This window comes from Mirounga angustirostris, unplaced genomic scaffold (genome assembly GCF_029215605.1).
Source record: "Mirounga angustirostris isolate CCGP_5_RB_7025 unplaced genomic scaffold, mMirAng1.0.hap1 SCAF_4, whole genome shotgun sequence".
Classification (NCBI taxonomy): domain Eukaryota; kingdom Metazoa; phylum Chordata; class Mammalia; order Carnivora; family Phocidae; genus Mirounga; species Mirounga angustirostris.
Genome location: NW_026991712.1, coordinates 176,044,518 through 176,059,637, shown reverse-complemented (window position 1 = coordinate 176,059,637; position 15,120 = coordinate 176,044,518). Strand labels below are relative to the sequence as shown.

The 15,120-nt window shown below is 45.5% G+C and overlaps 1 protein-coding gene across 1 annotated transcript in view; it reads left to right on the top strand.

The window, feature by feature from the left end:
- MICOS10 (mitochondrial contact site and cristae organizing system subunit 10) overlaps positions 1–15,120 on the top strand; it is a 32,370-nt gene extending 17,250 nt beyond the window's left edge. Inside the window, exons 2-4 of the mRNA XM_045898554.3 lie at positions 10,491–10,538; positions 11,787–11,896; positions 14,172–15,120. Of these exons, the coding sequence (XP_045754510.1) occupies positions 10,491–10,538; positions 11,787–11,896; positions 14,172–14,186 (173 nt within the window). The 3' untranslated portion in view covers positions 14,187–15,120. The remainder of the gene's footprint in view (positions 1–10,490; positions 10,539–11,786; positions 11,897–14,171) is intronic.

Below are 15,120 nucleotides of genomic sequence, written 5' to 3'. Positions count from 1 at the left end.
GCCACCCAGGCGCCCTGAATTCTTGGTTTCTTTATGTATACAAGTCCAGTGATTTGGAGAGTTTTATTTATGGGGCTTTGTAGAATAATGATGCCTTTTAAGAAAGACTGTGGACTACTACCAGAATATAGTCAGCTGGGTGCTGTTGGCTGTCTTGGGCCCCTTATTAGAGCCAGATTTGAGTAGCAGAGAAAAAGTTGCTTGCTCACAGAAGGCCCTGAAATTCAGGTGAATCCTTCCAACACCTTTGCAAATGCTGATTTGGGATATCCCCCATTTGCTCCAATAATACCTTAAATGTAGAACCATTGGTATATTTTGCAAATATTTGAGCCCCTTTTCCATCTCTGTTTACCTTTGTCCATGACTGTGTCTTAAGGATCCCTTATGTATTAAGAGTCATGACTGAGTGTGGTCACTCCCACTGCTCAGAAGTTCCTCAGCCCTGACCAGAGTCCTGCTGTAACCTGTCCTGTTCACCTCCAGTACCGTCCTTTTCAGTTCTGCCTAGCAGGGGGGACGGGGGAGGCAAAGGCCACAGTATGTAAGATACCATTTTCCAGTCAGATGGGCAGAGGAGAGTCTGTGGTCGGACCTGGCTCCCACTTGGGCTGCTGTGATGGCTTTCTCCTCGCGGCACCCCCATCTCTGATGGGGGCCTCTTCACATCTGTCCCCATTGCTGCAGAGCAGGCCTGTTGTCTAGTGCTCATTGGATATGTTGTTTCCCCCGCTTAATTCTCTTTATTGCTTCCCTCCCGCTTACAGTAGAGGCCGAGGGGCCTTAGTGTGGCATGAAAGACTTGCTCCGTCGACCTCACACCGGATGATTTGGCAACAAGGAGCTCCCTTACCCCTTCTCTGTGCCCCAGAATGGCTTGGGTGTCCTCCTCAGTGCTTTTTGTGCGTTGTACCTGCTTCTGTCGTTGTGCCCTGCACCTCGAGTTTCTAATTACACTTGGCTCCAGCACTGGACCGTGAGCTTACCAATCGCAGGGCCTGGCGTGGCAGCCAGCACACAGTAGGCGCTCAGTTTGTATGATTAAGGAGATGCTCACACATAGTGTTGGCCAGGACGAATTTGGAAAGCTATTTCATTTACTTTAGGGAGTCAAAATTATGATAATAGCTTCGTGTATCTGTGAGGGGGCAGTCAAGGACCAGGCCTCTGGAGTCAGGCTGCCTGGGTTCAGATCCCAGATGTGCGACCTGGGGCAAGTTACTTACCCTTTCTGTGTCTCCGTTTCTTGGCCTGTAAGATGGGGCTAATAAAAGAAGTTTATCGTGAGGATTTTTTTTTAAAGATTTTATTTATTTATTTGAGAGAGAGAGCAGGAGAGAGAGTGAACATGGGGAGGGGCAGAGGGAGAGGGAGAAGCAGGCTCCCCGCTGAGCCGGGAGCCCGACATGGGGCTCGATCCCAGGACCCTAGAATCACGATCTGAGCCAAAGGCAGATGCTTAACCAACTGAGCCACCCAGGTGCCCCTATCATGAGGATTAAATGAGATAATGGGCTCCTGAGGCTTAAGTGCTTAGTGAATGCTTTTAATGTTTGTATAGTGTTCCCGAAAACATTGTAGATGTTCCTTTTTTTTTTTTTAAGGATTTTATTTATTTGTTTTAGACAGCTTGAGTGGGGTGGGGAGCAGAGGGAGAGGGACAAGCAGAGTCCATACTGAGGGCAGAGCCCAACATTGGGCTCAATCCCACGACCCCGAGATCATGACCTGAGCCGAAATCAGAGTTTGACGCTCAACTAATGGAGCCACCCAGGCGCCCCTAGATGTTGCAGTTTTATAAACCCAGTTATATTTTAGATAAAGGGCATTTGGTATTTAAAAGGTTATTTGATGAATGTTATAAATGGTACCCCTGTTTTTCTAGTTATCCAGATAGCAGTTCTCGGCATTTTCTTACAGCCTGCCCCACTGCAGCCCCCAAACCCCAGACCCACATACACACACTTAATCAGTTGTTAAGCCTGTAAATTCTGCCAGCAAAATGTCTCTTCCTTTCCAAGTGATCCTACACACCTTAGTTAGATGAGTCTTACTAAAGCACAGCTTCAGTCATGTTACATATTTTAAAAAACTCTTTAGGCAGCCTCTTGCCCGCTAGATTAAGTGCCGTGATGTTTTGGGGCCCTCAGAATGGCCCTGATCCTTTTCTAGCCTTACCTGCTGCTCTCCAGGACAGGCCTCAGGCTTCAGGCAAGCTGCCCCCGCCCCCCGCCGCCCCAGTTTCCCTGCGCAGCCTTGGGTGGAGCATGTGCCCCTCTGTACGAACTCGGCTGTTAAATGTCTACTCCTTAAGACAACTCAAATGACACCTCTTTCTTGAGTATTTAAAAAAATCTTCCCAGCTAAGTGTGTTCCTCCCACCCTCTTCCTCTGGACCAGCAGAACATGGTCCCTCCCAGTTTTCTGGATACCGGACTCACTCTCCTTCCCTGATCACAAGCTCCCCAGGGAAGAGACTCTGTCTTACTTATTTCTGACCCGTGTCCTTCAGCACTCAGTAAGTATTTGAACCTTTGCTTTGTTCTTGAACAATCTTACCACCTTCTCCCCGCTCCCTTCTCTAACCCGCCAGGATGGTTTGGCTGGTTGGGAAGGAAGGGAATGACAGTTAACTGTGTGTGGTGAGCCGTTGTTCCAGGCTTTTTACACATACTCTGCTGTGTCATCCTCACCATTCCCCAGTCGGGGACAGGTACTGTTAGTATTCCTGATTTCCGTATGAGGAAACGGATGCTGGGAGAAGTTCTGTCATTTGCCCAAGGACTGAGACACACAACTAATAAGTGACCTAACCTGTATTCTCCTTCGTGTTTAACCTGTCTTACCCCAAGTCCACACAACCTTATCACTGAAGTAGACCTCCATGTAACAATTCCCACCTTCAAAAAAGAAACACCTGTGCCTTCTACTTAATACATGCTCATAAATGTAGCTCAAGTAGATGTGTAAGGAAAATAAATTATTGGTTTTTGTTTCTCCATTGAATTTTTCATTTGAATCAGGAGTAGATGACAACATAATCTCTGTAATGGTCCATGTCGGGTATCCTGAATCCCCGATTCTTACATTTCCTTTCCCAAAGGTAAGAATCCAGTTACTGTATTGATGGGGATGGGCGAGAGGGATGGGGGTTTTGGGAGGGAAGGGACTCACTGGAAGATACCCTTTTGAGCAGTTGGATGAATTTGGATTCATCTGATCTCCAGCCGGTGCACAGAGGGCAGTACTTCCCCGCTTGAGTTGTCGACTCTCTTTCTCACTGATTCTGAGTAATTGCAGGTTTTTGTTACCACTCCTAAAAAGTCAAACATCTGTGGTTTCTGTTGTTTTCTTGAGGGACTGAAGAGTCACATAGTCAGAAACTACCTGTCACAATGCAGAAAACACTTGGCTGTTAATGTAACGTTAGACCAGCTGCCCTGCTGTTCTGCTCAACCTTCCATGAAGTTTACCCCTGTGTATAGGAAAGAGCCATGACTTTGTGGAGTCAGACGGCCTGGCTTTGAATTCTCCTTTTTTAGTTGTGTGTACTTGGGTAAGTCAGTTCCAGTAAACTGTTTCCTCTTCTGGGAGACGGGATCATACTACATCTTACAAGGTGGTTCTGTGGATCAAATGAAATAATACATAGAAACGGTATCAGTGCCTGACACTCTGTAAGTGTTAGTACCTCCAAAGCACCCTCCCCCCAAATAAGTGTAATGCATTGCGTCTTTTACTGTGTTTATTGAAACTTAGTAATTCTGCATTTTTTTCAGTCCCCCTTAAATTAGTCTTCAGAGCATTTTCTCATTTTCCTGCATGCTATGCCCACATGTGAATTTATTAGCTAATTATATGTTAGTAAAATGTGTACCAAACCTGTTTCTTCCTTTGTGCATTCTTGGAAAGTTGTATGGCTGTCAGAATTCCGAAGTTGGATCATGTGCCACACGCACTCATTTAAAAGGACCCTTTTAGTGAGTTTGGCTTTACTTGAAGCAGAGCACCCCAGTAATGACTTCCACATTTACCTTCCCTATCTTTACTGCTTTCTGCTGACTGGCTTGCTTGTTCTGATCAGGATCCCGGGAATTGATGTCCACCCGAGAAATTCCTGCCGATGTTCCAGCCTCCGTCTAGTCTGGATAGCTACAGAAGGTGGAGGTCTTGTACAAAAGCCACCTTCTTAGTCTGCTTCCTATCTACCCTGCAGCGATGTTGACTTTTGAGAGGCTGGTTAACACAGACTGAATTTACCATCTCTGGGTCTTTGGTCCGGCCCACTTTCTTGGTTAATTCACACGACTTGGCATTTACACGTGGACACCTGGGACAGTGTGTCTTTGCCTCAGAGCATTAAGTAACACAGTTTGGAGCTGACTTAAAACTTTTTTTTTTCCCTCATAAATTGGGCCCTGAGCATCTTTCATAAATCAGGAATGTTTCTTGGAAATGTAATTCTCACTAAACTCAGTCCCAAGGGTACTTCTCTATAAAAGCACATTCTTGTTTGGTCTGTCATAACAAATGCATTTGATGATTGTAATAACATTGATCGAAACATGATTGAACAGGAAAGCGTGCCCATCATAAATAGATCAGTTTGATACTAATCCATGTTCAAAGTATAACTGGAGGTTTATGAAACACCAGATAGCTCTCGGAAAATTTTTATCATATTTTAAGCAAAATGTTCTAGTTAGCCATGAGTCTGAAGGAATCCCCTATCTTTTTTTAAAAAAAAAGTCTGTCAAAACCTGAGGTGTTCCTATAAAAAATTGCCGATAACCCACGCAGAGTTGGGGTGGGGGAAGGTTGTGACTTTCAGCCGTGGCTCACCCACAGTGTGATCGTAGGCAAGCCAGTGGGTTGTATTTTAATAGAGGATTAACTCTTACATGACACTTTTGATCTGTGTTGAGTTTTATTAGAGAAGTAACAGAACTTACTACCACTTGTTGAGTTCTGTCCCGGATGCTGCCAGATACCTTATATTTCCCGGAAACAGCAACCCTGTGAGATTGTTTTTACTCTGTAGCCCAGTAGGTTGGGGCTAGGTGATGTTAGTATAGGACGTGAGGTTAGGGAGCTAGCTGCTGAACAGTGGTTGACGTAGGCCCATCTCGTGATGGCACTAGTCCTCTTGCTGTGCCACTCAGCAGGAGACCAAAGCCCTCCTTGCTTTGGAACCTTTGTGTTTTCTTTCAGACATTTACGAATACAGTTGCTTGGCACGTGGCTTCTAGGGATCTGAAAAACTTGCCTGGAATTACTGAAGCTTCTCATACTAAACTGCCAGTTGCAATGATACTTAAGTTTTTGCTCCTACATTATGATATAAGTTATAGAAATTAGAATGGAGTTGCTTTGCAGGTTTACTTAATTTTTAGATACAGGTCAGATTTTAGCATTGATAACTATACATTAGGCTTATGAATTTAGGAGCTTCGTTTAACATGTGAAATGTAAGTTTGCTTCTCATGATGAGCACTGAGGAATGTAGAAAATTGTCGAATCACTATATTATGCACCTGAAACTAATATAACCCTGTCAACTATAGTGGAATTAAAATTAAAAACAATAAAAATGAGAAATCAAAAATAAATAAAAATAAAATGTTAAATGTAAACTGGAAGGAGAGCTTAATTATTGTATAATAAGTTATTGATAAATAAAATGGGCCCATGGTCTCCCCACCCCCCCCGGGTCTTTCCTAGACATGTTTTCTAAGTGACTTAATGAGGATTTTTTTTTTTTTTTCTTCTGCCCCTCCAAACAATGAGTCCCTCCTCCTGGCCTAAAAAGTCTGTTGGCAAGTGCAACTTTTTACCAGGTCGGTTCTGCGGGAGCATGGGTTGCTCCAGCTTGTTCTGTAGGGGCTCACATCCAAAGTACACTTCTACCCCAAGACTGCAATCCAATTGTGTAGCCTGCTTGTTACTTCTTGCTGATTATGCTTGCTTCTTAGTGATTTGCAGTGAAGTGAAGCTTTATGCTAGGTGGCATGGTGAGAGCAAAGATTTTTCTAAATAAAGTTGGAACCAGAAGTCCACATGTCACAGTAATGGCTGTCAACATATATCTATGTCCTCCCCTTCTTACACAGAACGTGGCTTCAGGCATACACGGGTGTACTGCTCTGGGTTGTTATCCTTTTAAATCTGCTAAAAATCCGCTTGGGCATAAGATACAGCAATGTTTTATATGTATTTTACATGTTGTTAGTGGGAGTGAGTTCTTTCTTGTTTTGTTATTAAAATAGTATCAGATGAACTGCTAAGGAATTGGTCCTTCCTAAAAATTTGTTTCTCTACTAGCAAGCTTTATGATGTCCATTTGGGTACTAAACATGCACTGAAGTGCAGGGCTAGATTGATTTGGAGTAATTTCTTTTTGAAAGAATTTGTGCCAATTCTTTTCTGGTTTTGGAGCATGGGCTCCTTGCCTAATGTCAATTCCATAAGGCTCCTCTGTGTGTGTGTGTGTGTGTGTGTGTGTTTGCCTTGCCCCCCTCCTTCCCCTCATAACTGGACTTTGCCATGAGGAAGATGTGTACCTATTATAATCAGGCATTTCTTTCCTTCGGAGGGTGATTTGTCATTCCAGACAGCACGGAGCAAAAGAACAGACTTGAGTGGGGGAAAGGCGAAGTTATATAAACTTTATTCATAGTTAAATATTTGCTTCCAGGGAAGGTGAAAAATGCTTTGTACTTTTTCCTTTGGCTTTTTTCCTCTAAGAGAGCTTGTCATGCAACAACAGAAAAAAGTGGCCAAAGGCAGAAAAAACTCTTCTCTTTTCCATGTTGGTTTGTTTTTATTGTAAGACGAACCTTTCATGTTTTATTGTTATGAAGTTTAAACGTGGCCTAGAGGTGCCAGTCTTTAGTGGAAACAGCTGCAGAGTGGGTGTCCCCGGATCAGGTGGGACTTCTTTGAAGCTCCATGTTGCCTTTTAAAAGAAACCCAGCATGTGAGAACTTGAGCCTGTAAAACTCATCAGCGGCCCCACCGTTGCTAATCTCGCAAGTAACCGAGATAGCTAAGTTTAAATCAGACATTGGCATTGAAAAAATCAGTTTCTGTATTATTTTTTTCTGAAGAGACCGGTCTTGTTATTTTGTGTCTTAAAAATACGGAGACCGGGTGGGGGGGCGGGGGGAGTCACTCTTAAGAATGGAAGAGGTAGCAGCCCAATTGGAGACCATCTTTTGCTTCGTCCGAACTGGGATTTTGGTCTCAGACTTGCAAATAGGTGCCTTTGCTGGGAGCAGAACTAGGTGTTGGGCATATCCCTGAGCTTAAGTGTCTAGGGTAAAGATTTCCTGTGCCGTATTGATTGATATTGAGACGTTTCTCATCTCTGTGGTGAGTGATGCTGGTAGCAGTGGGTTACCATCATTCTTGGTCTACTATTTGGAAAAGTTGAGCATCTGAGAGCTTTCTTTCCTTGGGGAAAAATAGGAGAGACAGGCATGGAGTCAGAGGGACAAGAAAAATGCTGAAATATTTTCCTTTTGGGCTTTTGATTTGTTTGCCAAAAAATTGCCTTCCAGATGGAGAAGACCAAAAGCTCTGATTGTAAGCCATTATGTTTTTACTGGCCTACCTCCCCATCCCATTGCCTGGTTTGAAATCTGTAAGCCAGTCCAAATCCTTTACCTCATTTTCTAGTACCAATTTACTGTCTTACTCATCTTCCAGCTGCAAGGGGGTGAGGCAAGTTGCTTTGAAATTGAACCCAGTGCCATTTTATAAACCGGGCAACAGCAGATTCTCACCAAGGAGTATCAGTCACGATAGCTCGCATTTCTCTGAAGCTCTTGAATCTCACCTACCAGGTGGACTTGTGTCTGTGACATGTGCGGTAGGATCAGTCTGGGAATGAATCTGAACAAGCCCTTTTGGCCTTGTGCAGACTTGTTCCTGGCCTGGTTGCCGAGCGTTCTGGGCTGTTGCGTGGGAAGCACAATTTGGTTTTTGGCTGTATCTTCACTGGCAGTAGAAATCTTGACACTCCAGCTTTCCCTCGGGAGGTAGTGATTGTGTCGGGGTTGAAATTGTAGGGGACTCCAGTGTCAAGACATAGTGGGTCGAGTGGCTTTGGAGTCTGGCAGACCTGGGCCCCGTTCACTGCTCTACCACTAACTAAACAGAGTACCCTTGAGCAAATTATTTTCTGCATCTGAAAAATGGGGGATAATACCGGATCAGGTTGTCATTTGGTTTGAAAGATAATTTGGGGGCGGGGAGGGGGAGAAAATGGTGGGTACTCATGGGAAATACTAAAATGTTAGTTCCTTTTCCTTCAGATGATGTTAGCTTTGAACAGGTTTAACTAGTGTGGTCTGTAAGCTGCCTAGCTTTCCACCATATTATAAATTGTATGGACATTAGGGTGACATGAGTGATTTTCAGATACTGCATTTTAGGGGCGCCTGGGTGGCTCAGTCCTTAAGCGTCTGCCTTCGGCTCAGGTCATGATCCCGGGGTCCTGGGATCGAGTCCCACATCGGGCTCCCTGCTCCGTGGGAAGCCGGCTTCTCCCTCTCCCACTCCCCCTGCTTGTGTTCCCTCTCTCGCTGTCTCTCTCTGTCAAATAAATAAATAAAATAAAATAAAAAAAAGATACTGCATTTTAAAGTTGAGCACTAAACCTAATGCAGGGTCTGTTGTACAGGGGGCAAAGTCATGGTTTGTAATGAAAATTCATATTTGTATAGGATGCAGTCATATGAGAGGAACCTACACCATGGCCGCATGTATGTGGCACGAGAGAATGATAAGAAATCATTCTGAGTAAGTGGCATAAATACTTTCTTCACGCCACCATCAGCTGGGTGGTTGCATGGGTGGATGAAAACTGATGTGAATTAGCTTGCTTAGTTGTGCCGAAGTTCTGTGTTTAGAGCAGAGACGTCAGGCCTGTGACCAGGGAAGTACTTTGAGTGTTTACACTGCAGTGGCCTAAAATCATGGTTAGACAGAGAAGAATCTCTTAGAATTCCAACAGCCAAAATTGGGAAACTATTAAGGCAAAGTGAGAATCGGGACTTTTTTGTGGTGCTTAATTGTAAAGAGGTTGGTTGGGGGCTCAGTTGGACTCTGGAGTAGACACTTTGTAAAGAGCCTCAGAATACTCTGGAAGGTCTGAAAACAATTGTCAAGTCTGAAAAACAAATATAAAATCAGAGCTTGGCACTCTTCCTTGGTGTGTATAACTTTTTTGATAATGGAAAAATGAGTTTACTTCAATATTTGGGACATGTATTATTATAGTATGGGGGGTGATTCCCCTCCTAAAATGGTACCACAGACCAAAAAAAAAAATTCTTTTAATGGTTCTACATTCATTTTAACACATTTTTTTAAATGTGTTTGATTTATTTATTCATGAGAAGAGACACAGGGGGAGAGAGGCAGAGGGAGAAGCAGGCTCCCCGAGTAGCAGGGAGCCTAGTGCGGGACTCCACCCCAGGACCCTGGGATCATGACTTGAGCTGAAGGCAGAGGCTTAACGACTGAGCCACCCAGGCACTCCTCATTTTAACACATCTTATGAGAAAGATAAAACTAGCACTCAAAGCTATGATTACACCAATATTATTTAAGTTCAGGCCAAATTCATTTAACTAAATACGTGCATTGATTTTCTTAACTTTTCTTTTTTTTTAAACAAGTAATTGTGAAGGTAGTGTAGATTTAGCAAAAATTGTGATGGCAGCACTAGAATGACCAAGGTTTGAGAAATACTGGTAAAAATGAGGATCTGGTCTTCTGGTCTTTTTCCCCCACAAGCTTAGATTCCTGTGAGGTTTGATTGAAAATTAGGTATTTAATTTTTTTTTTTCTTCCAGACCATTAAAATAAGCTTGCATTTGTTCTTTTATTTTGAAAGATAGTGGTTGAAAATGCCCCATGAGTGAAAACAAGAGAAGGGGACTAATCTCCACATTCGGGGCTTTTGAGGAGACACTTTCCCTCTGTCTGAGGTCTCTGACTTGTGTCTGACATGTGACAGCCTTTGGGAATGTTCTGGATCACTCCTTTCCCTATTCCTCAAAAAGTAGCCATCACTCAAAATGCTAAAATGACAAGGGGAGCTTCCAGTTGACATTGTCTACAGTCTGATGTTCTGGCTCAGGCAACCCTATGGAAGAGGACTAGGAGCGCCCAAGGTGCCAGACGTTGTTTGCAAGTGGGGCCCAGAGCGTCTGCTCAAGAACTGTCTCTTGGCTCATTCCCCTACCCTGCCAGACTTGTCTAGACAGAATTGGGAATAAAGTTTCTCTCCCCTGTTGTAGGCAGAAGGACCAAAGGCATCTGTAAAGCCTCTGACGATAAGGTTAGAAATGGGAAAGTCACCTCGGTACCAAATTATTTAAGAAAAATTTTGTTTTATAGATGTTTACATTTATGAAATGTTCATTTTGTTTTTGTTAAGTTACTGTTATAAGATTTAACATGTTTTTCCTCCCTCTTTGTAGGTACTGGTTTTGGATTAGGACTTGTTTTCTCACTTACCTTCTTTAAAAGTAAGTGTGACTTTTACTATTACCTTTTGAACATAATGTCCTTGTGCGCATTTTCTCTGTCTCTCTCTCACACACACACACACGCACACACAGCAGGCACACTTCTGGAGGGCACAGCTATGTGGTTGCCACCCCGTCCGTTTATGGGTGTAGGTAGGCCACTGTCAAAGGTGCTAGACAGAGAATGTGGACTCAGAAGAGGTCCGAGTGGGTTGGGCGCCTCCAGAGTTCCCCGTGGGCGTTGAGTCAGGGTGCCTGATATCTTCAATATGATATCATCTGAAAAGCCTGTACTTTATGCCAGTGAGTCACTTGGCCAAATCTGCATGCTCAAATATTTTTAATTAATTATTTTTTCTAAAGGAACTTGAAAATGAGTCTTGCTGGTCACAAAAACAAGTGGACCAAAAATACACATGCCTTTTGGCCAGAAATTCTCCTAAGCAAAGGGCAGACAATATCCCTTTCATTCTGTGGAAGAAATTCTGAAATTTGGTTATTGAATAGAAGCCAGGGCGCCTGAGTGGCTCAGGTGGTTAAGCGACTGCCTTCGGCTCAGGTCATGATCCTGGAGTCCTGGGATCGAGTCCCCCATCGGGCTCCCTGCTCGGCGGGGAGCCTGCTTCTCCCTCTGACCCTCCCCCCTCTCATGTGCTCTCTCTCTCTCTCATTCTCTCTGTCTCAAATAAATAAATAAAATCTTAAAAAAAAAAAAAAGCCAAAGGGGTCACTTTGACCGCTTTCCGTGAAGAATGGGTGGGGAATACATTACCAGGGAATCGTAATACACAGTGCTGATGCAAAATCATCACTTCATGGTATTGGCATAAATAAGCTTTATGACTTCAATCAAAATTCACTGACTCCATTTAAAATTCAAAGGTGGTATTTCTGTTAAGGTTAAGAAATTAGTTAAAAGGAGCAAATGATTAGAACGTATATATACAATTAAAAGGTTCGACTGTGTCCACTGTTTTCATATTGCACCACTTGTTAAGACCTTGAACCCTCGGGGCATAGGTACTTAATAATATTTGCTGAATTGATAAATTCAGTAATAGACTCCCTTTCCTGGTTTTTAACCGTTGATTAAACATTGATAGAAATGTGTGGTATGTTGCAGTCATCAGTAAGATGCATGTTGAATATTTATTGAACCCTAAGCAAATAAACGGATTGAAGCCGGAGAAAAAGCTTTATCTTCTCTTAATGGTTCCTTATTGGGATTTTCCTTTTTCTGCTCACCAGGAAGAATGTGGCCATTAGCCTTTGGTTCTGGCATGGGATTGGGAATGGCCTACTCCAACTGTCAGCATGATTTCCAGGCTCCATATCTTCTACACGGAAAATACATCAAAGTATGTATAGAGCTGATTCTTCTCTTTCTTTTAAAAACAGTTTCCGCAGAGTCCCTGAGGAGTTCTTTAGAGCACATACAATTAATAAACGGTCTGGGTCACTGTGGCACCACTGAGCCCCTGATTTGCTCTTCGGCCTTTAGTGATGTCGACACCGCTTTGGTGCCTAACGTCTGTCCTTTCCCCTGTGGCTTGAGATACACCTGTGCACTCACGTGTATAAGCTTAGGTGAGCGAGTAGAATGGATGAACCTGCCTGGAAAAGTTTATCATCGCAGTACAGTAGATTTGTCTGAAATTACCTGTAAGTAGCACTTATGCTCAAGATCTCAGAGTGCCCTGCAAACATCTCACACGTGCTCCAGCTAAACGTAAAGACAGCTGGGACTCAGCATTCTTTCACTTTTTGTTGAAGAGGGGAGGTTCTCCACTCTAAGTCCCATGTGATTCTGCTGAAGTCCTTGTCTACAGGTGGATTTTTAATAATGGGGACAGGATGAAAACCTGTGGCCTGCACCTCAGGAGGGAGAAGGTGGCACGTCTCCTGAGGTTCTTCCCATTGCCTTACTTTAGATGATTGGTTACTGTGGGGTTTGGGGGGAAAGGATCATGGGAGGCTGGGTGCGCAAGGACGGGGGTGGTATTTAGTTTTGTATCCCCAGGGCCTGGAACAAAGTAGACACTCAGATAAATAGGAAATGACTGAGTGAAGTAAACTGCATCTCCTATTAGATGTGTTTGTGGCCTCGGGCTTACTAAGGCACAGTCTTTGTAGCAACACCAGCTTCACTGCAGAGTGTCCTGTTGCCTGGATGTGTAGATTCCTCTCCCTTCTGGGTTGCCCGTGAGCTAGAGTCGCTATGATCTGGGCAGCAGCAGGGGACGAGGGGGACGAGCCCGGAAGCCAGGAGACCAGGGTGTGGGTCCTGGACCACCCACCGCTTGCTTCCTCTGTGATCTTGAGTTTTCACTTCTGTCTATAAACTGAGGGTAATAATTTCTACCTACATGGTTGCTGTGAGAATTCGGTGTGAAAATGATTTTAAGCTGTGAGGTGCTGTATCAATAGGAATGTTGGGGGTAATAGTCGAGGCCGGCCCCGAAAGGGTGATTGACTTACCCCTTGTTCCTCCGAAATAACAAGTAGAGCGGAAGAGGGGGTACCGTCGAGTGTCCCGGTTCTGGTCAAAAGCTGGAGCCACCAGGGTCACCAAAGCTCAAAGGACAGTCCCCACCACAGCTCAGTAGCCTCTGTCTTAGAACCCGCTCAGACCACCCACTGCCTGCCGGGCCCCCAGCCCGCGCGTGCTCAGCCAGAGAACTGGGAGCAGTGTGAGCTGTCTGGCCAGGGAGCCTGGCCGCCCTCCGCCGCCCTCCAGGTTAGTGTCCTGTCCCTGCGCCAGAGCCCGGGGGAGATCCTCACAGGGACGAGAAGAAGCGCGGCTGCGTGGTACCAAAGCTGGCGACAGGCAGTTTCCACCGCTCCCTGACCCTTTGCCTTCTTGGCACCACAGCTGGATTTGGGGGAGAACAGAAAGGAGCCGGAGAGGAGCTTCAGGTCTTTTAATTGTTCAGAATGTTTTCGTGTTCCAGACCCAGTTGTCATGGATAGTGGCTCAGGGGTGATTATATGCGTATTATACACTTCATGGCTGGGAGCTACTGTGGAAAATATTGTTCCTTTTTAACAGCCTTGCGTGTCCTGCTCCAAAATGGCCTTGTAACTGTATCTGGGCTTGAGTCTGTGCCTCTGGGTGGTCACCCTCCATTCTCTGCAGAGGCGGGCCCAGCGCAGGGCTATTTCAAGGTAGTCACCTCACGGTCGGGGCCTGTTGAGGGCCCCTCCTGGATGCCTCGCCTTTCTGTTCTTTCTCGAGACCTCCCTCCCAGTAGGTTAGTGGGAGAGGTTTTCCTTGCCTTCCTTCAGCAGATGAGGAACTGCAGTCTTACTGTGGTTAAGAAAGTTGCCCGAGGTCCCATCGGTAGTCAGCTGTTCGATTCCAGAGCCGCGCTGCGTCCGCCCACCTCTGGTGCAGCCCTCTGATGAGTGTGAGGAACAGCTGTGCGGGTACTGACTCTGGTCCCCCTGCCCCCGTCCTCCCACCAAGATTAGGGAGCCACTCTTGAGGCCCCGGGACGGGTGTTAGTTCTCTTGGGAGACCGTTTTGTAAAGCAAACCGGGTGTCAAGGCTTGGGGCCCATTGGTCCCTTGGGTCGGAGATGGTTGTCCAAATGCTGTCTGCACACTTCTAATCAGAGTGTCCTTACTTTCTAGGAGCAGGAGCAGTGACTTGCACCTGAGAACATCCCAGTGGGAGGAAAAGAGAAATCATGTTTATTCCTCAGGAATACTGAAGTGCCCTGGAGTAAGCTGACATTCTTCTGTAACAATGTTATCAGTAACGCTTTAAACTCCAGCACACTGTTTATGTATTTGAAACGAAGTCTGTTTCTTGTTTTGTATTTTCTCTCTGGAAATTGCAAGGAGGTGGTCTTAAAAGAAATAAATTAAAAATAGGCAGCCCAGTGCATCGCCTGCGTTTCTTTGCCTGTGGTCTTCGAGCCTCGGGCCGACGGTATTTGCGCTGCCAGCCGCTGTAACCTCCTGGTCCCCGCCACGCAGAGCCTTCCCGAAACCACAGCCGTTGTGCGTCCCGCCCCCCTCGTCCCCTGACGGGTAGTGTTCGGAACTGCGTCCACCTCACTCGGTGCTTGGAGCGTCTGCTGACGATGACAGACGTCTTGAGGAGCCTCGCCTTTGCCTTAGCAGCTCCTTAGGATCCGGTGTCCTTCTCACCAGTAGGCCCGGCGGGGCACGTTTCAGCCGCACCTGCTGCACGAGGGCAGGGCTTCTGTGGGGAAGCGTGTGCATGCGGGCGGCGTCCACGGCTCCCTCCCTCCATGGCACGGTGTCTTGCAGCTTTGGGGGGCGGGGGGGGTGTGCCTCGCCCTGGGGGGCGGGGCGAGCTCGTGGTGTACCCACCCGGCTCGAAGGCCACGTTTGGAGGTGATTTTATCTTCACACAGCAGCTGAAGGTTGAGGACAGAGGGGCTGCTTCTCATGCCCCTCAGTGAGTTTATTCCTTTGGTTTCACTTGAACCAGGGAGGCTGGACGCAGAAGTAGTATTGCGGCAATTTCTTCTAAAAATGTATAGAAACCCGGAGGGAGCTCCGTCTTTCCTATTGTGTTTCTCTCTCTACAATAAAATGAAGATGCACAGCG